The sequence below is a fragment of the Somniosus microcephalus genome, unplaced genomic scaffold (assembly GCF_052327205.1).
Source record: "Somniosus microcephalus isolate GS21.2 unplaced genomic scaffold, FLI_Smic_1.0 unresolved_chr1, whole genome shotgun sequence".
In the NCBI taxonomy this organism is placed as follows: domain Eukaryota; kingdom Metazoa; phylum Chordata; class Chondrichthyes; order Squaliformes; family Somniosidae; genus Somniosus; species Somniosus microcephalus.
This window is the reverse complement of record NW_028225179.1, coordinates 70740906-70761468: the sequence shown is the minus strand read 5'-3', so window position 1 is coordinate 70761468 and position 20563 is coordinate 70740906. Positions and strand designations below refer to the sequence as shown.

General features: G+C 50.7%; 1 protein-coding gene across 3 annotated transcripts in view; it reads left to right on the top strand.

Moving 5' to 3' along the window:
* The window catches only part of LOC147095478 (guanylate-binding protein 1-like), a 92724-nt gene that overhangs the window by 962 nt on the left and 71199 nt on the right, over positions 1-20563 (top strand). The window contains exons 1-4 of one of the 3 annotated variants that reach the window (XM_085974621.1): positions 1713-2457; positions 7628-7753; positions 14025-14400; positions 19952-20079. In XM_085974621.1, the coding sequence (XP_085830747.1) occupies positions 2428-2457; positions 7628-7753; positions 14025-14400; positions 19952-20079 (660 nt within the window). In that variant the 5' untranslated portion in view covers positions 1713-2427. Of the gene's footprint in view, positions 1-1712; positions 2458-7627; positions 7754-14024; positions 14401-19951; positions 20080-20563 lie in introns of those variants that run through there. The other 2 variants (XM_085974619.1, XM_085974620.1) reach the window with 2 other exon arrangements.

Below are 20563 nucleotides of genomic sequence, written 5' to 3'. Positions count from 1 at the left end.
AGTACTGCCCCTCCGACAGTGCAGTGCTCCCTCAGTACTGCCGCTCCAACAGTGCTGCGCTCCCTCAGCACTTCCCCTCCAACAGTGCGGTGCTCCCTCAGTACTGTCCCTCCGAAAATGCAGTGCTCCCTCAGTACTGACCTCCGAAAGTGCAGCACTCCCTCAGTACTGCCCCGCCAACAGAGCAGCACACCCTCAGTACTGCCCCTCCGACAATGCAACACTCCCTCAGTACTGCTCCTCCGACAGTGCAGCGCACCCTCAGTACTGCCGCTCCAACAGTGCAGTGCTCCCTCAGTACTGCCGCTCCGACAGTGCAACGCTCCCTCAGTACTGCACCTCCAACAGTGCGGCGCTCCCGCAGTGCTCCCTCAGTACTGCCGCTCCAACAGTGCTGCGCTCCCTCAGTACTTCCCCTCCAACAGTGCGGTGCTCCCTCAGTACTGCCCCTCCGAAAATGCAGTGCTCCCTCAGTACTGACCTCCGAAAGTGCAGCACTCCCTCAGTACTGCCCCGCCAACAGAGCAGCACACCCTCAGTACTGCCCCTCCGACAATGCAACACTCCCTCAGTACTGCTCCTCCGACAGTGCAGCGCACCCTCAGTACTCCCCCTCCGACAGTGCAGTGCTCCCTCAGTATTGCCCCTCCGACAGTGCAGCACTCCCTCAGTATTGCCCCTCGGACAGTGCAACACTCCCTCAATACTGCCCCTCCGACAGTGCTGCGCTCCCTCAGTACTGCCCCTCCAACAGTGCGGCACTCCCACAGTACTGCCCCACCGACAGTGCAGCACTCCCTCAGTGTTGCCCCTCCGACAGTGCAGCACTCCCTCAATACTGCCCCTCCGACAGTGCAGCGCGCCCTCAGTATTGCCCCTCCGACAGTCCAGCGCTCCCTCAGTACTGCCACTCTGACAGTGCAGTGCTCCCTCAGTATCGCCCCTCCGACAGTGCAGCGCTCCCTCAGTACTGCCTCTCCGACAGTGCGGCGCTCCCTCAGTACTGCCCCTCGGACAGTGCAGCACTCCCTCAGTACTGCCCCTCCGACAGTGCGGCGCTCCCTTAGTACTGCCCTTCCGACAGTGCAGCACTCCCTCAGTACTGCCCCTCCGACGGTGTGGCACTCCCTCAGTACTGCCCTTCCGACATTGCAGCACTCCCTCAGTACTGCCCCTCTGACAGTGCAACACTCCCTCAGTACTGCCCCTCGGACAGTGCAGTGCTCCCTTAGTACTGCCCCTCCGACAGTGCGGCGCTCCTTCAGCACTGACCCTCCGACAGTGCGGCGCTCCCTCAGCACTGACCCTCTGACAGTGCGGCGCTCCCTCAGCACTGCTCCTCTGACACTGCAGCACTCCCTTAGTACTGCCCTTCCGACAGTGCAGCACTCCCTCAGTACTGCCCCTCCGACGGTGCAGCGCTCCCTCAGCACTGACCCTCCGACAGTGCGGAGCTCCCTCAGTACTGGCAACTGGTAGTATCGGCCTGGATTATGAGGCTTGAGTTAGAGATGGCACTCAGGATGATAACATAATTCTAGACGGGCCGTTGTCTCACTGTCGGCAATGCCCGGTGTGGGACTGGGCCCCACACACGCACAGACTAGGAAGGGCCTAGGCTACAACCTTGTCCTAGTGCTGAGTTAGCCAATCTCATCCAGTGTGTGACGAGACAGAGAGAGAGGGAGGGAGGAAGAAACAGAGACAGTGAAAGGGAGGGAAACAGAGAGAGAGATACAGAGAGAGAGAGAGAGAGACAGACAGGGAGAGAGTTGGAGATAGAGAGAGAGAGAGAGAGAGAAAGAGAGATGGAGATGATGATGAAGGAGGGACAGAGAGTGAGACACAGAGAGAGACTGAGAGGGAGAGAGAGAGACAGAGAGTTAGTGGATAAAGTGACAGAGTGATAGAGACAGAGCGAGAAAGAGAGATGGAGGCAGAGAGAGATGGAGAAAGAGAGAGAAAAACAGAGAGAGAGCAAGAGGGCAAGAGAGAGAGACAGAGAGAGAAAGAGAGAGAGAGAGTGAACTGTGCGTGGAGAGAAGGGTTAATTGATAAAAAGAGCCCAGGTGATGTGAGCCGCGGCCCCTTTAAGAAGAGGAGGGCGGCTGTGCCAGGGCTGTGAATGCGGTGAAGGGGCCGAGCAGCAACAGCTCCTCCCAGTGGCAGCGCCCGGCCTCTCTGCCCCTGCCAGCTCCCGCCACCAGCTTCAGTTTCATTTCTCCTCCTCACCGTCACTGTGTCAACGTCACCTTTAGGAACAGGAACAGCAACACAGAGCACGAGCTTCAGCCCTGCCCCAGTCCCACTGGAGTGCACAGCGCTGGCTGTGTGTGTCTCTCTCCTGCTCTCGCTCCCTCCTCATCTCCTGTTCCACTAACCCCACTGCCCTCCACCAGAGCCTCGCTCAGGGACCTCAGACTCACCATGTACCTGCTGGCTGCAGTCCGTCTCCAGGTGAGGAGTCTCCATTAACCCTTTCCTTCGCTCGCTGCTGATCCCTGCCCTGTTAGACTTGTAGCTTCTGACTGAACACAGGACTCCCCCCCCCACCCCCGGTCTTCTTCTAGTAGTGTCATGGGATGTTACATCCCACCTGGGAGGGCAGACGCAGCCCTTGATTTAACGTCTCATCCCGAGAGACAGCACCTCCAGACAGTGCGGCGCTCCCTCAGTACTGACCCTCCGACAGAGCAGCACTCCCTCAGTACTGCCCCGCCGACATTTCAGTGCTCGCTCAGTACTGCCTCTCCGACAGTGCAGCGCACTCTCAGTACTGCCCCTCCGACAGTGCAGTGCTCCCTCAGTACTGACCTCCGAAAGTGCAGCACTCCCTCAATACTACCCCTCCGAAAGTGCAGCGCTCCCTCAGTACTGCCCCTCCGACAGTGCAGTGCTCCCTCAGTACTGCCCCTCCGACAGTGCAACGCTCCCTCAGTACTGCCCCTACAACAGTGCTGCGCTCCCTCAGTACTGCACCTCCAACAGTGCGGCGCTCCCTCAGTACTGCCCCTCCGACAGTGCAGTGCTCCCTCAGTACTTCCCCTCCAACAGAGCAGCACACCCTCAGTACTGCCCCTCCGACAATGCAACACTCCCTCAGTACTGCTCCTCCGACAGTGCAGCGCACCTCAGTACTCCCCCTCTGACAGTGCAGTGCTCCCTCAGTACTGCCCCACTGACAGTGCAGCGCTCCCTCAGTACTGCCCCTCCGACAGTGCAGTGCTCCCTCAGTACTGACCCTCTGACAGTGCAGCGCACTCTCAGCACTCCCCCTCCGATAGTGCAGCGCTCCCTCAGTACTGCCCCTCCGACAGTGCAGCACTTCCTCAATAATGCCCCTCCGACAGTGCAGTGCTCCCTCAGTATTGCCCCTCCGACAGTGCAGCGCTCCCTCAGTATTGCCCCTCCGACAGTGCAGCACTCCCTCAGTATTGCCCCTCCGACAGTGCAGCAATCTCTCAATACTGTCCCTCCGACAGTGCGGCACTCCCACAGTGCTGCCCCTCCAACAGTGCAGCGCGCCCTCAGTATTGCCCCTCCGACAGTCCAGCGCTCCCTCATTACTGCCACTCTGACAGTGCAGTGCTCCCTCAGTATCGCCCCTCCGACAGTGCAGCGCTCCCTCAGTACTGCCTCTCCGACAGTGCAGCGCTCCCTCAGTACTGCCCCTCCGACAGTGCAGCGCTCCCTCGGTACTGCCCCTCTGACATTGCAGCGCTCCCTCAGTACTGCCCCTCCGAAAGTGCAGCCCTCCCTCAGTACTGATGCTCCGACAGTGCAGCGTACCCTCAGTACTGCCACTCCGACAGTGCGGCGCTCCCTCAGAACTGCCCCTCGGACAGTGCAGCACTCCCTCAGTACTGCCCCTCCGATGGTGTGGCACTCCCTCAGTACTGCCCTTCCGACATTGCAGCACTCCCTCAGTACTGCCCCTCTGACAATGCAACACTCCCTCAGTACTGCCCCTCGGACAGTGCAGCGCTCCCTTAGTACTGCCCCTCTGACAGTGCGGTGCTCCCTTAGTACTGCCCTTCCGACAGTGCAGCACTCCCTCGATACTGCCCCTCCGACGGTGTGGCACTCCCTCAGTACTGCCCTTCCGACATTGCAGCACTCCCTCAGTACTGCCCCTCCGACGGTGTGGCACTCCCTCAGTACTGCCCTTCCGACATTGCAGCACTCCCTCAGTACTGCCCCTCTGACAGTGCAACTCTGCCTCAGTACTGCCCCTCTGACAGTGCAGCGCTCCCTCAGTACTGCCCCTTCGACAGTGTGGCGCTCCCTCAGTACTGCCCCTTCGAACATGCGGCGCTCCCTCAGTACTGCCCCTCCGACAGTACAGCGCTCCCTCAGTACTGCTACTCCGACAGTGCAACACTGCCTCAGTACTGCCCCTCTGACAGTGCAGCGCTCCCTCAGTACTGCCACTCCGACAATGCAACACTGCCTCAGTACTGCCCCTCTGACAGTGCAGCGCTCCCTCAGTACTGCCTCTCTGACAGTGCAGCACTCCCTCAGTACTGCCACTCCGACAGTGCAACACTGCCTCAGTACTGCTCCTCTGACAGTGCAGCGCTCCCTCAGTACTGACCCTCTGACAGTGTCAGCCTAGATTATGGGGGTTCGGGTCTCTGAAGTGGGGTTCGAACCCACGACGCTCTTTATCTTAAAGTCTGGCAGAAAGTTTTCACAGGATGCCTCTGGCTCCTCCATTCACTAAACCCTTCGAGTACTGGTTCTGGACTGCTGCCAATTTGAACTGATCCAAAATATCTTGCTTGTCCTGTTTTGTGACTGTAAAGTAACTTCCTGTGTGGACAGACCTGTTTAACCTGGTAAGTAAAGTGTTCGGTGTAGCTGATGTCATTGGCTCTGTACAGTGACACCACATGGCCCGGCTAGAATGGAGATGATTGGTTAATTCTCCCATCAATCACGCCTGAAGACGGCACAGTTGGAAGTGACTTGGATTGGATTTACGCAGATAATTTGTGTTACGTAACGATCCTCAACTCAGTGCGTTTTGCTGGAAAAAATAATGCTGCTTTTATCAGGAGACTTTGCTGTAGTTTCGCTTGTGAGTTCTGTTTGGTGTAGGTCGTGGAGACTCTTTGGGGGAGAAATTCGGTCTCACCCCGTTTGGGGCGCAATTATCGGCCAGGTGCAAAGTTTAGCGCCGAGCGCTAATTATCGCCTCCGACTGCAAACTTGGCTTCTATCGCCTCTGGAGGTGATTGGAGCGCTAAATCAGGCGCTACACACCTCTCAAGGCGCTAACGCCGGGGAGCGAGGCGCTACCTCAGAGCGCTGGCGAAGCTCAGGTGATGTCAGTCAGCAATGGAACACAGACACACTGGCGCCGGCCAGTTCTTAAAGGGGAGGGTCGATTTTGCTCTCCATCCACATCCTGCTCATTGCAGCCTTGAATCTCGGCCTGGAGAGACCTGTACATCAAATCTGCTGGAAAGAACAATGGAGAGACCCAGGGAAAGAGGTGAGAGTGCGGCCCCCACAGTCTCTTCTAAATCGACGCAAGGAAGGTCAAATCAAAATAAACCTGCAAAGTGCTGCTCAGTACCCAAAACTCCTTCACACAGCGTTGAATCTCTCCAGAAGTCTCTTTCTCGCTCTCTCTCTCTCAGAATGCGTGGTGCAAAAATGTCGCCGACAAAAAAAGGCAGGAAGCGGTCGCCTTTAAATAGCGCATTTCCAGTCCCTTCCCGACTGCAAAACGTTCCCCGCAACCTGTCGTTCCTAGCGGCAGGCAGTAAGACAGGGAGCGCCACTTAATATCCCATCTGAGGTGCTACCGGGGCGTTGAACGCTTGACTGATGTCACGATCTGTGGGCGCAGGAGATCGTGGCGGTAGTGTTTAGCGCCGCTGCAAAATGTCTGGTCAATTTCGCGAGCGGCACAAACATCGCCGCGCACGGGCGCTAGTTACTAGGGCGCTAACAAGAGGAACAAAGCAACCAAATTTTTTCCCATTTTTATATAGACTCTGTAGACTGTTTGCTATAGAGCACTCTTTAAATAGACTCTGCTTGCTGTAATGTGCTGTTCATATAGACTCTGTAGACTGTTTGCTGTAATGCGCTGTTTAAATAGACTCTAGACTCTTTGCTATATTGTGCCTTTTAAATAGACTCTGTAGACTGTTTGCTATAGAGTGCTCTTTAAATAGACTCTTAGCTATAGTGTGCCCTTTAAATAGACTCTGTAGACTGTTTGCTATAGAGCGTTCTTTAAATAGGCTCTGTTTGCTGTAATGCGCTGTTCATATAGACTCTAGACTGTTTGCTGGAGTGCGCTCTTTATATATACGCTGTAGACTGTTTGCTGGAGTGCGCTGTTTAAGTAGACTCTGTAGACTGCTGGCTGCAATGGACAGTTTGCTGAGACTCCCATCCCACCTTCAACTCATTGACTAATACAGTGGTGTCAGTAGACACTCTCAAAGTTTTTCCGGTTTCTGACTGGACAGGAGCGATCCAGCAATGGGGTACATTGTTCGCCCGGTTGATGTTATCCCAGGTTAGGGGTCAGAACTCTCACCTCTGAATCAGAATGTCGTGGATTCAAGTCCCAGTCCAGAGACTTGAATCCCTAACCTAAGCCAACACGCCCACTACCAGTACGGAAGAAGAGCTGCACTGACAGTGTAGTACCGAGCCTCCGACACAGAGCAGGAATGGCCCAGGTTCCACCCTTGGCCTGTGCTGAGTTACATGTCATCCAGTGTGGGACTGAGCAGCCCCCCTCAAACCCACACACACACACACACAGCAGGATGGTATATGGAGACCAGAACAGACCACAGTGCTCCAAGTGTGGTCTAACCAAGGTATATGGAGACCAGAACTGTGCACAGTGCTCCAAGTGTGGTCTAACCAAGGTATATGGAGACCAGAACTGTGCACTGTGCTGCAAGTGTGGTCTAACCAAGGTATATGGAGACCAGAACTGTGCACAGTGCTCCAAGTGTGGTCTAACCAAGGTATATGGAGACCAGAACTGTGCACAGTGCTCCAAGTGTGGTCTAACCAAGGTATATGGAGACCAGAACTGTGCACAGTACTCCAAGTGTGGTCTAACCAAGGTATATGGAGACCAGAACTGTGCACAGTACTCCAAGTGTGGTCTAACCAAGGTATATGGAGACCAGAACTGTGCACAGTACAGGAAACTCTCTTTTAACCGGCACCTAAATATCCAGAAATCTCTCTTAACTGGCAAAATTCAGGAGTAGGTTCAGGTAAGTTTTACTATATATTAATGGCCGTGTAACCAGGGTTCCTGCACCTGTGGCCATGTAACCAGGGCTCCTGCCCCTGTGGCCGTGTATGGGGCTCGCATACCTTGGTAAGTATACCTCTCTGTAATCTGGACTTTTTGATCAACCGGCACCACGCCGGTCCCGTCGGTGCCGGATAACAAAGAGTTTCCTGTACTACAAGTGTGGTATAACCAAGGTAAATGGAGACCAGAACTGTACACAATGCTCCAAGTGTGGTCTAACCAAGGTATATGGAGACCAGAACTGATAGAGGGGACCTGGCCTGTTGAAATGGACCAGGTTGAACCCAGGATTTGACTTTCTCTAATATTGAGCCTCTCCTGCAGCTCCTCGTGATTCTTGCCCTGGGATCATCTGCCCTTGAAAAGCATCACGGTTATTCCGCTTCAACTTGCTCACGTAACCAAGGTGCAGACAAGGATTGTTCTCCAGAAGATGAACTGCTAGATATGGTAAGGAATGTCAAACCGATCGCTAGGTAGTATTGAAACCAGAAAATGGGGGTTACGGCAGAGAGAGACAGAGAGGGTAATCTAACCCGTGCTGTACCTGCCCTGGGAGTGTTTGATGGGACAGTGTAGAGGGAGCTTTACTCTGTATCTAACCCGTGCTGTACCTGCCCTGGGAGTGTTTGATGGGACAGTGTAGAGGGAGCTTTACTCTGTATCTAACCCGTGCTGTACCTGCCCTGGGAGTGTTTGATGGGACAGTGTAGAGGGAGCTTTACTCTGTATCTAACCCATGCTGTACCTGCCCTGGGAGTGTTTGATGGGACAGTGTAGAGGGAGCTTTACTCTGTATCTAACCCGTGCTGTACCTGCCCTTGGAGTGTTTGATGGGACAGTGTAGAGGGAGCTTTACTCTGTATCTAACCCGTGCTGTACCTGCCCTGGGAGTGTTTGATGAGACAGTGTAGAGGGAGCTTTACTCTGTATCTAACCCGTGCTGTACCTGCCCTGTGAGTATTTGATGGGACAGTGTAGAGGGAGCTTTGAATAATTTAAGACATAGGATTCGGCGATTTATAACATATACCTGGGAGTGAGTTACAGGGTGGAATCCAATCGAGGTGTGCGGGCATTTATATATACATAGATACATAGAAGATAGGAGCAGGAGTAGGCCATTCGGCCCTTCGAGCCTGCTCCGCCATTCAATGAGATCATGGCTGATCATCCAAATTCAGTACCCGGTCCCTGCCTTCTCCCCATATCCCTTGATCCCTTTAGCCTTAAGAAATATATCCAACTCTTTCTTGAATATAGTTAATGAACTGGCCTCCACCGCCCTCTGTGGCAGAGAATTCCACAGGTTCACCACTCTCTGGGTGAAGAAATTCCTCCTCATTTCAGTCCTAAATGGCTTACCCCTTATCCATAGACTATGACCCCTGGTTCTGGACTCCCCGGCCATCAGAAACATCCTTCCTGCATCTAGTCTGTCCAGGCCTGACAGAATTTTATAGGTTTCGATGAGATCCCCTCTCAATCTTCTAAAATCCAGTGAGTATAAGCCCAATCGACACAATCTCTCCTCATACGTCATTCCTGCCATCCCAGGTATCAGCCTGGTGAATCTTCGCTGTACTCCTTCCATGGCAAGAACGTCCTTCCTCAGGTAAGGCGACCAAAACTGCACACAATACTCAAGGTGTGGTCTCACCAAGGCCCTGTACAACTGCAGCAAGACATCCTTGTTCTTGTACTCGAACCCTCTTGCTACAAAGGCCAACATACCATTTGCCTTCTTAACCGCCTGCTGCACCTGCATGCTTACCTTCAGCGACTGGTGTACAAGAACACCCAGGTCTCTTTGCACTTCCCCTTCTCCCAATCTATTACCATTCAAATAATAACCTGCCTTCCTATTTTTGCCACCAAAGTGGATAACCTCACATTTATCCACATTATAGTGCATTTGCCATGTTTCTGCCCAATCACCCAACCTGTCCAAATCGTGCTGGAGTTTCACGACATCCTCCTCACAGCATACCCTCCCCCCCAGCTTTGTGTCGTCTGCAAATTTGGAGATATTACATCCAATTCCCTCGTCCAGATCATTAATATATATTGTGAACAGCTGGGGTCCTAGGACCGATCCTTGCGGTACCCCACTAGTCACTGCCTGCCACTTGAAAAATGAGCCGTTTATTCCAACTCTTTGCTTTCTGTCCGCCAACCAGTTCTCTATCCAAGTCAATACCTTGCCCCCAATCCCATGTGCCTTAATTTTGCACGCTAATCTCTTATGCGGGACCTTATCGAAAGCCTTCTGAAAGTCCAAATACACCACATCCACTGGTTCTCCCTTATCTATTTTACCAGTTACATCCTCAAAAAATTCCAGTAGATTAGTCAAGCATGATTTACCTTTTGTAAATCCATGTTGACTTTGTCGGATCCAGTCACTGCTTTCCAAGTGCTCTGCTATTACATCTTTTATAATGGACTCTAGCATTTTCCCCACTACCGATGTCAAGCTTACCGGTCTATAATTCCCCGCCTTTTCTCTACCACCTTTTTTGAATAGTGGGGTAACATTAGCTACCCGCCAATCCATGGGTACCGTTCCAGAGTCTATCGAGTTCTGGAAGATGACCAGCAATGCATCTACTATTTCTAGGGCCACTTCCTTAAGTACCCTGGGATGTAGATTATCAGGCCCTGGGGATTTATCGGCCTTCAGTCCCATCAATTTTCCTAACACCATTTCCCTACAAATACTGATTTCTTTCAGTTCCACCCTTTCATCAGACCCTATGTACCCCGGCATCTCTGGGAGGTTATTTGTGTCCTCCTTTGTGAAGACAGAACCAAAATATGTATTTAGTTGGTCTGCCATTTCTTTGTTCCCCATTATAAATTCCCCCGATTCTGACTGCAAGGGACCTACGCTTGACTTCACCAATCTTTTTCTCTTCACATATCTATAGAAGCTTTTACAGTCAGTTTTTATGTTCTCTGCAAGCTTACTCTCATATTCTATTTTCCCTTTCTTAATTAATCCCTTTGTCCTCCTTTGTTGAATCCTAAACTGCTCCCAATCCTCAGGATTATTGCTTTTTCTGGCCAATTTATATGCCCTCTCCTTGGACCTTATGCTATCCCTAATTTCCCTTGTTAGCCACGGTTGGGTCACCTTTTTTGTTTTATTTTTATGCCAAACTGGGATGAACAAATTCTGTAGTTCATCCATTCGGTCTTTGAATGTTTGCCATTGCCTATCCACCGTCAACCCTTTGAGTGCCATTCCCCAATCAACCCTACCCAACTCGCTCCTCAGACCATCATAGTTTCCTTTATTTAAATTGAGGACCCTAGTCTCCGAGTCAACTACTTCATTCTCCATCTTAATGAAGAATTCGATCATATTATGATCGCTCCGACCCAAGGGGCCTCTTACAACAAGATTGCTAATTAATCCTTTCTCGTTACATAATACCCAGTCTAAGATGACCTGATCTCTGGTTGGTTCCTCGACATATTGGTCCAGGAAACCATCCCGTAAACACTCCAGGAATTCCTCCTCCACAGTATTGTTACTCATTTGGTTGGCCCAATCTATATGTAGATTAAAGTCACCCATGATGACTGCTGTGCCCTTATTGCACGCTTCTTTAATTTCTCTTTTAATGCCATCCCCAACCTCCGCCTTACTGTTTGGAGGTCTATAAACCACTCCCACTAACGTTTTTTTCCCCTTAGTATTTCTCAATTCTACCCATACAGATTCCACCTCATCAGAGCTAATATCCTTCATTACAATTGTGTTAATCCCTTCTTTAACCAGTAATGCCACCCCACCTCCCTTTCCTTTTTGCCTATCTTTCCTGAATATCGAATACCCCTGGATGTTGAGTTCCCAGTCCTGGCCTTCCTTGAGCCACGTTTCCGTAATCCCAACCAAATCGTATTTGTTTACTTCTATTTGCGCAGCCAATTCATCCACCTTATTACAAATGCTCCTCGCATTAAGACACAAAGCCTTAAGGCTTGTTTTTTTTACGCTCTTAGACCTATTAGAATTATTATTTACTGTGGCCATGTTTGATTTAAACCGTTGATTTCTCTGACTGCCACTTTTGTTTTTCTCCTTCCTATCTTTTGCTTTTATCCTTGTTTCCCTTTCCTCTGTCTCCCTGCTCAGGTTCCCAACCCCCTGCCATTTTAGTTTAAACCCTCCCCCACAGGACTAGCAAACACTCTCCCTCGGACATTGGTTCCAGCCCTGCCCAGGTGCAAACCGTCCGGTTTGAACTGGTCCCACCTCACCCAGAACCGGTTCCAATGTCCCAGGAACTTCAATCCCTCGCCCTGGCACCATTCCTCTAGCCATGTATTCATCTGAAATATCCTTCTATTTCTACTCTGACTAGCACGTGGCACTGGTAGCAATCCTGAGATTACTACCTTTGAGGTCCTGTTTTTAAATTTATCTCCTAACTCCCTATATTCCGCTTTTAGGACCTCATCCCGCTTTTTACCTATATCGTTGGTGCCTACATACACCACGACAACTGGCTGTTCACCCTCCCTTTCCAAGATGTTCTGGAGTCGCTCGGAGACATCCTTGACCCTTGCACCAGGGAGGCAACACACCATCCTGGAGTCTCATCTGCGGCCGCAGAAACGCCCATCTATTCCCCTTACAATTGAATCCCCTATTACTGTAGCTCTACCCCTCTTTTTCCTCCCATTCTGTGCAGCAGAGCCACCCCTGGTGCCAGGAAGTTGGCTGCTGCTGCCTTCCTCTGATAAGCCATCCCCCCCAACAGTACTCAAAGTGGTGTATCTGTTGGAGAGGGGGATGGCCACAGGGGACCCCTGCACTACCTGCCTGCGCCTAGTACTCTGCCTGTTGGTCACCCGTTCCCTTTCTTCCTGTCCAACCTCTACCTGCGGTGTGTCCAACTCCGTAAATGTGCTATTCACGTTGTCCTGAGCATCGTGAATGCTCCAGTATGTGTCCAATCGCAGCTCCAGCGCTGCAATGCGGTCTGTCAGTAGCTGCAGCTGGATGCACTTCCTGCACATGTAGTTGTCAGGGACACAGGCCACGGGGCTCTGCTGTCCTGCCATGACTTACCCTTTAATTAATTGAATTTAAATTAAATCAATCAATCCCACTAATTACACCACAGTTAACTGGTTTACCAACAGTCCCTGCTACACCAGAGAGACCTTAGAAACTATAAACCAGAGTTAAAGTTTAAAAAAAAAAGAGAAATACTCACCAACCAATCACTTACCTGCTTCCTGGTGACGTCACACTTTGATTACTTTTTACCTCTCTCCCCTGCTGTTGAACTGGTCGGGCTGCTCCTGACTCACTGCCGCCGATGCTGTGTTCCCACACAGGCCCGCTCTGGTCGGGCTGCTCCTGACTCACTGCCGCCGATGCTGTGTTCCCACACAGGCCCGCCCTGGTCGGGCTGCTCCTGACTCACTGCCGCCGATGCTGTGTTCCCACACAGGCCCGCTCTGGTCGGGCTGCTCCTGACTCACTGCCGCCGATGCTCAGTGTTCCCACACAGGCCCGCTCTGGTCGGGCTGCTCCTGACTCACTGCTGCCGATGCTGTGTTCCCACACAGGCCCGCTGTAGTCGGGCTGCTCCTGACTCACTGCCGCCGATGCTGTGTTCCCACACAGGCCCGCTCTGGTCGGGCTGCTCCTGACTCACTGCCGCCGGTGTAACTGCCGCCGATGCTGTCTTCCCACACTGGCCCGCTCTAGTCGGGCTGCTCCTGACTCACTGCCGCCGGTGTAACTGCCGCCGATGCTGTGTTCCCACACAGGCCCGCTCTAGTCGGGCTGCTCCTGACTCACTGCCGCCGGTGTAACTGCCGCCGATGCTGTGTTCCCACACAGGCCCGCTCTCGTCGGGCTGCTCCTGACTCACTGCCGCCGGTGTAACTGCCGCTGATGCTGTGTTCCCACAAGGCCCGTGTAAGAGCCATAAAAGCAGCCCGCTCTAGAATAACAGATACTCGGGAGTGAGTTACAGACTGGAATCTAATCGAGGGGTTTGGGTGGTTTATATATAGAATAACAGATACTCGGGAGTGAGTTACAGGCTGGAATCTAATTGAGGGGTTAGGGGGTTTATATATAGAATAACAGATAACCGGGAGTGAGTTACAGGCTGGAATCTAATCGAGGGGTTCGGGGATTTATATATAGAATAACAGATAACCGGGAGTGAGTTACAGGCTGGAATCTAATCGAGGGGTTCGGGGGTTTATATATAGAATAACAGATACCCGGGAGTGAGTTACAGGCTGGAATCTAATCGAGGGGTTCGGGTGGTTTATATATATAATAAATGTTACCCGGGTGTGAGTTACAGGCTGGAATCTAATCAAGGGGTTCGGGGGGTTTATATATAGAATAACAGATACCCGGGAGTGAGTTACAGACTGGAATCTAATCGAGGGGTTCAGGGGTTTATGTATAGAATAACGGAAATCCTGGGAGTGAGTTACAGGCTGGAATCTAATTGAGGGGTTTGGGGGTTTATATAGAATAACGGAAAGCCCGGGAGTGAGTTACAGGCTGGAATCTAATTGAGGGGTTCGGGGGTTTATATATAGAATAACGGAAACCCCGGGAGTAAGTTACAGACTGGAATCTAATTGAGGGGTTCTGAGGGCGAGGTGTGGGTTTGTATCAGGATATCCGATCCCGAGACATGTTGTTTATTGATTCTATGTGATATATTTTGAGGTTCATCTGGTACGAAGTCTCCCTAACCCCTTGTTTGAGAAAGAGTCCGAAGAAAAGATGGAGGAGCCTGTTCTGGAGGAGAGGGAAATGGAGGAGCCAATGATGGAGGAGATGAAAATGGAGGAGCCAATGATGGAGGAGATGAAAATGGAAGAGCCAATGATGGAGGAGATGAAAATGGAGGAGCCAATGATGGAGATGAAAATGAAAGAGCCAATGATGCTGGTTGAAAATGCAGAGGGGATGTTACGCCTCAACCCAGATGCCCTGAAGGTCCTGAGCTCCATCGAGGTGCCCGTGATGGTGGTGGCAGTGGCGGGAGCCGCCCGGACAGGGAAGTCCTACCTCCTGAACCGGCTCGCAGGAGCCAAGAAGGGTAAGAGCGGAGGTCTGGACCCTCCATCCCTAAGGTCTAACCTTTCACCTCCGGGTGATGTCAAATATAGTGCGGGACAACCCAATACCGATCCCTCCCAATAGTGGATAAACACCAGGTTGATAGAGCTAGACTCTCAGGTTAAACTCACTAAATAAAGTTTATTGGGAGAAATAAATCTATACAGATGCGCATGAAATAGCAAAGTCTACATTTCAGCGATATTTCCATCTGATTGAGGGTCAAATTTCTCACAGAATCAATTAAATTGTATCTTCTACGTTAACAACAACAACTTGCATTTTATAAGAGAGAAAGGACTTTTATTTCCACAGCGCTTTTCACGACCTCAGGACATCCCAAAGTGCTTCACAGCCAATGAAGTACTCATAGAGTCATTGGGTTATACAGCACAGAAAGAGGCCCTTCCGCCCATCGTGCCCACGCCAGTCATCCAGCCCTGTCTATTCTAATCCCATTTTCCAGCACTTGTCCGTAGCCTTGTATGCTATGGTGTTTCAAGTGCTCATCTAAATGCTTCTTGAATTTTGTGAGGGTTCCTGCCTCTACCACCCTTTCAGGCAGTGAGTTCCAGATTCCAACCACCCTCTGGGTGGAAAAGTTTTTCCTCAAATCCCCTCTAAACCTCCTGCCCCTTACCTTGAAACTTTGCCCCTGGTTATTGTCCCCCCTACTAAGGGGAAAAGTTCCTTTCTATCTACACTATCTATACCCCTCATAATTTTGTACACCTCAATCAGGTCCCCCCTCAGCCTTCTCTGTTCTAAGGAAAATAACCCCAACCTATCCAGTCTCCCTTCATAGCTGAAATGCTCCAGCCCAGGTAACATCCTGGTGAATCTCCTCTGCACCCTCTCTAATGCAATCACATCCTTCCTATAGTGTGGCGACCAGAACTGCACACAGTACTCCAGCTGTGGCCTAACTAGCATTTTGTACAGCTCCATCATAACCTCCCTGCTCTTATATTCTATGCTTCGGCTAATGAAGGCAAGTGTCCCATATGCCTTTTTAACCACCTTATCTACCTGTCCTGCTGCCTTCAGGGATCTATGTACATGCACACCAAGGTCCCTCTGATCCTCTGTCCTTCCTAGGGTCTTACCATTCATTGTGTATTCCCTTGCCTTGTTAGTCCTCCCAAAATGCATCACCTCACACTTTTCAGAGTTAAATTCCATTTGCCATTGTTCTGCCCATCTGACCAACCCGTCTATATCGTCCTGTAGCCTGAGGCTTCCCTCCTCGCTATTTACCACTCCACCAATTTTCGTGTCATCTACAAACTTACTGATCATACCTCCTACATTCATATCTAAATCATTAATGTACACTACAAACAACAAAGGACCCAGCACCGATCCCTGCAGTACACCACTGGACACAGGCTTCCAGTCACAAAAACAACCTTCGACCATCACCCTCTGCCTCCTGCCACGAAGCCAATTTTGGATCCAATGTGCCAAATTGCACTGGATCCCATGGGCTCTTAACTTCTTTACCAGTCTCCCATGTGGGACTTTGTCAAAAGCCTTACTGAAGTCCATGTAGACTACATCAACTGCACTACCCTCATCCACACACCTAGTCACCCCCTCGAAAAATTCAATCAAATTGGGTAGACATGATCTCCCCCTGACAAAGCCATGTTGACTATCCTTGATTAATCCTTGCCTCTTCAAGTGGAGACTAATTCTGTCCCTCACAATTTTTTCCAATAATTTCCCTACCACTGATGTTAGGCTCACTGGCCTGTAATTCCTTGGATTATCCCTTCTGCCCTTCTTGAATAATGGTACTACATTAGCTGTTCTCCAGTCCTCTGGCACCTCCCCTGTGGCCAGAGAGGTTCTGAAAATCTCCTCCCTTGCCTCATACAGCAGCCTGGGATACATCTCGTCAGGGCCTGGGGATTTATCCACTTTTAAGCCTGCTAAAACGCTAGTACCTCCTCCCTCTCAATACTAATTTGTTCAAGTATATCACAATCCCCCTGCCTGATTTCTATGCCTACATCGTCCTTCTCCATAGTGAACACAGATGCAAAATATTCATTTAAAACCTCACCTATATCTTCCGGCTCTACACACAGATTGCCACTTTGGTCCCTAATGGGCCCTACTCTTTCCCTGGTTATCCTCTTGCACTTAATATACTTATTAAACACCTTGGGATTTTACTTTATTTTGCCCACCAGTGTTTTATCATGCCCCCTCTTCGCTAGGGCTTCCACTGTTTTTAGTCCTTTGTATCTGCCAAAGGCCTCCCTTTTTTTCCTAATCCATTCTTGTATATCCCTTGACATCCAGGGTTCCCTGGGTTTGTTGGTCCCACCCTTGACCTTTACGGGAACATGTTGGCATTGTATTCTCTCTATTTCCTTTCTGAAAGACTCCCATTGCTCTGATGTGGATTTTCCTACAAGTAGCTGATCCCAGTCCACTTTGGCCAGATCCTGCCTTATCATATTAAAATCGACCTTCCCCCAATTTAGAACCTTTATTTCCGGTCCATCTTTGTCCTTTTCCATGACTACCTTAAATCTGACCAAATTATGGTCATTGTCACCAAAATGCTTTCCAACTGACACTTCTACCACTAGAATTAGGTCCAGTGCCGCCCCCTCTCTTGTAGGACTTTCTACATGCTGGCTCAAAAAGCTCTCCTGGATGCACTTTAAGAATTCCGCACCCTCTAAGCCTTTCACACTCTGACTATCCCAGTTAATATTGGGGAAGTTGAAATCCCCTACTACTATTACACTTCTCTGAGATTTGCCTACATATTTGTTCCTCTATCTCCCCCTGACTGTTTGGGGGCCTATAGTACACTCCCAGCAAAGTGCTTGCCCCCTTTTTGTTTTTAAGTTCTAACCATATGGCCTCATTAGAGGAACCTGCTAAGATATCATCCCTCCTTACAGCAGTAATTGACTCCTTGATTAATATTGCGACACCCCCTCCTCTTTTACACACCCCTCTGTCTCACCTGAAGATTCTATACCCTGGAATATTGAGCTGCCGTCCTGCCCCTCCCTCAACCATGTCTCTGTGATAGTAACAATATCATACTCCCATGTGTTCATCAACACCTTCAATTCATCTGCCTTACTCGGAAGACTCCTTGCATTAAAATAAATGCCATCCAGCCTTACCATACTCCCTTGTGCCATTACATATTTGCTCTGCCTTCCAGGCTGACTTGTTTTTTCCTCTATATTTGGCTGTGCATCACCCCCTATTATAGCTCCACTCTGTATCCCATCCCCCTACCAAGTTAGTTTAAACCCACCCCCCCGCCAACAGTACTAGCAAACCTCCCTGCAAGGATGTTGGTCCCGTTCCGGTTCAGGTGCAACCCGTCCGACTTGTACAGGTCCCACCTTCCCCAGAAGCAGACCCAGTGATCCAGGAAACTAAAGCCCTCCCTCCTGCACCAACTCTTTAGACACGCATTCATCTGCTCTATCCTCCTATTCCTATACTCACTAGCACGTGGCACCGGGAGTGTAGTCACTGTTGTAATGTAGAATACGCGGCAGCCAAATTGCACACAGCACGCTCCCACAAACAGCAATGTGATAATGACCAGATAATCTGTTTTAGTGATGTTGGTTGAGGGATAAATATTGGCCCCAGGACAATACAGCACCTTTAAGCTGGTAAAACGTCCCAAGGCACTTCACAGGAGCGATTATCAAACAGAATTTGACACCGAGCCACATAAAGGGATGTTAGGACAGCTTGGTGAAAGAGGTAGGATTTAAGGAACCTCTCAGTCATAGAGTCATAGAGTTATACAGCACAGAAAGAGGCCCTTCGGCCCATCGTGTCTGCGCCGTCCATCAAGCCCTGTCTAATCTAATCCCATTTTCCAGCATTTGGTCCATAGCCTTGTATGCAATGGCGTTTCAAGTGCTCATCCAAATGCTCCTTGAATGTTGTGAGGGTTCCTGCCTCTACCACCCTTTCAGGCAGTGAGTTCCAGATTCCAACCACCCTCTGGGTGAAAAAGTTCCTCCTCAAATCCCCTCTAAACCTCCTGCCCCTTACCTTGAATCTATGCCCCCTTGTTATTGACCCCCCTACTAAGGGGAAAAGTTCCTCTTTATCTACCCTATCTATGCCCCTCATCATTTTGTACACCTCAATCAGGTCCCCCCTCAGCCTTCTTTGCTCCAAGGAAAATAACCCCAGCCTATTTAGTCTTTCTTCATAGCTGAGGCGCTCCATCCCAGGTAACATCCTGGTGAATCTTCTCTGCACCCTCTCCAAAGCAATCACATCCTTCCTATAGTGAGGCGACCAGAACTGCACACAGTATTCCAGCTGTGGCCTCACCAGTGTTTTGTACAGCTCCATCATAACCTCCCTGCTCTTATATTCTATGCCTCGGCTAATGAAGGCAAGTATCCCATATGCCTTTTTAACCACCTTATCTACCTGTTCCGCTGCCTTCAGGGATCTATGTACATGTACACCAAGGTCCCTCTGACCCTCTGTGCTTCCTAGGGCCCTACCACTCATTGTGTATTCCCTTGCCTTATTTGTCCGTCCAAAATGCATCACCTCGCACTTTTCAGGGTTAAATTCCATTTGCCACTTTTCCGCCCATCTGACCAACCCGTTTATATCGTCCTGCAACCTGAGGCTTTCCTCCTCACAATTTACCACCCCACCAATTTTCGTGTCGTCTGCGAACTTACTGATCATACCTTTTACATTCTCATCCAAAACATTTATGTAGATCACAAACAGCAAGGGACCCAGCACCGATCCCTGAGGTATCCCACTGGACACAGGCTTCCAGTCACAAAAGCAACTTTCGACCATCACCCTCTGCCTCCTGCCAGGAGGAGAGAGATGTAAAGAGGCGGAGAGGTTTGGGGAGGGAATTCCAGAGTTTAGGGCAGCTGAAGGCACGGCCACCAATGGCGGGGCAATGGAAATCAGGGATGGACAAGAGGCCAGAATTGGAGGAACGCAGAGATCTCGGAAGGCTGTAGGGCTGGAGGAGGTTACAGAGATAGGGAGGGGCGGGGCCGTGGCGGGATTTGAACACCGGGTTGAGAATTTTGAAATTGAGGCGTTGCCGGACCGGGAGCCAATGTAGGTCAGCGAGCACAGGGGAACGGGACTTGGCCCGAGTTAGGACACCTACGAGGAGCCCTCACAATGTCCCTCAGGCTGCCTTTTAGCATGGTGACCTGGAGATTAGACAGTTCAAAGCTCTCCATTCTAAATATCCCTGCGGCCTGGCCTCACCAGAGTATAAACGCAAGGATATAACCCAGAATTTTAGATACTGAAACAGTTTCTGGCGTGTGATTGAAGTCCGTCGACACAAACCTCGAACAAATTTATCTTTGGAGTCTATCGTTGTGTTGGTTTAGGACTTGCTGGGAATGTCACTGAATCTTTGGTCAGTTCTCTGTAGCCTGGGATCTGCGACTCGCCCTCGTTTCGAACGCGTTGCCCTTGGCCCTTCTTTCCCCTGGTCTCCCGAACCTTCTCTCTCTCTCTCTCCGCAGGTTTCTCCCTGGGATCCACGGTCCAGTCTCACACCAAAGGTATCTGGATGTGGAGCTTGCCCCACCCTCGAAGAGCAGACCAACGCTTCATCCTGTTGGATACCGAGGGCCTGGGGGATCCGAAAAAGGTGAGACGCTCACTCCGCACCCGACCAATTCCCATCCCAACTCCCCATTCACATCCCACCCTCTAATTCCCGTTCCCACCACCCACAATTCCAATCCCTCCCCCCCCCGCCCCCGACACCCCAGGTCGCCTCTCCGAAATCAGGAAATGTCCTGCCTGCAACATTTTTTAAATGTATTCATTTATGGGTTGTGGGTGTCACTGGCAAGGTCAGCATTTATTGCCCATCCCTAGTTGCCCTTGAGAAGGTGGTGGTGAGCCGCCTTCTTGAACCGCTGCAGTCCGTGTGGTGAAGGTACTCCCACAGTGCTGTTAGGGAGGGTGTTCCAGGATTTTGACCCAAGCGACGATGAAGGATCGGTGATATACTTCTAAGTCAGGATGGTGTTTGATTTGGAGGGGAACTTGGAGGTGGTGGTGTTCCCATGCGCCTGCTGCCCTTGTCCTTCTAGGTGGAGGAGGTCGCGGGTTTGGGAGGTGCTGCC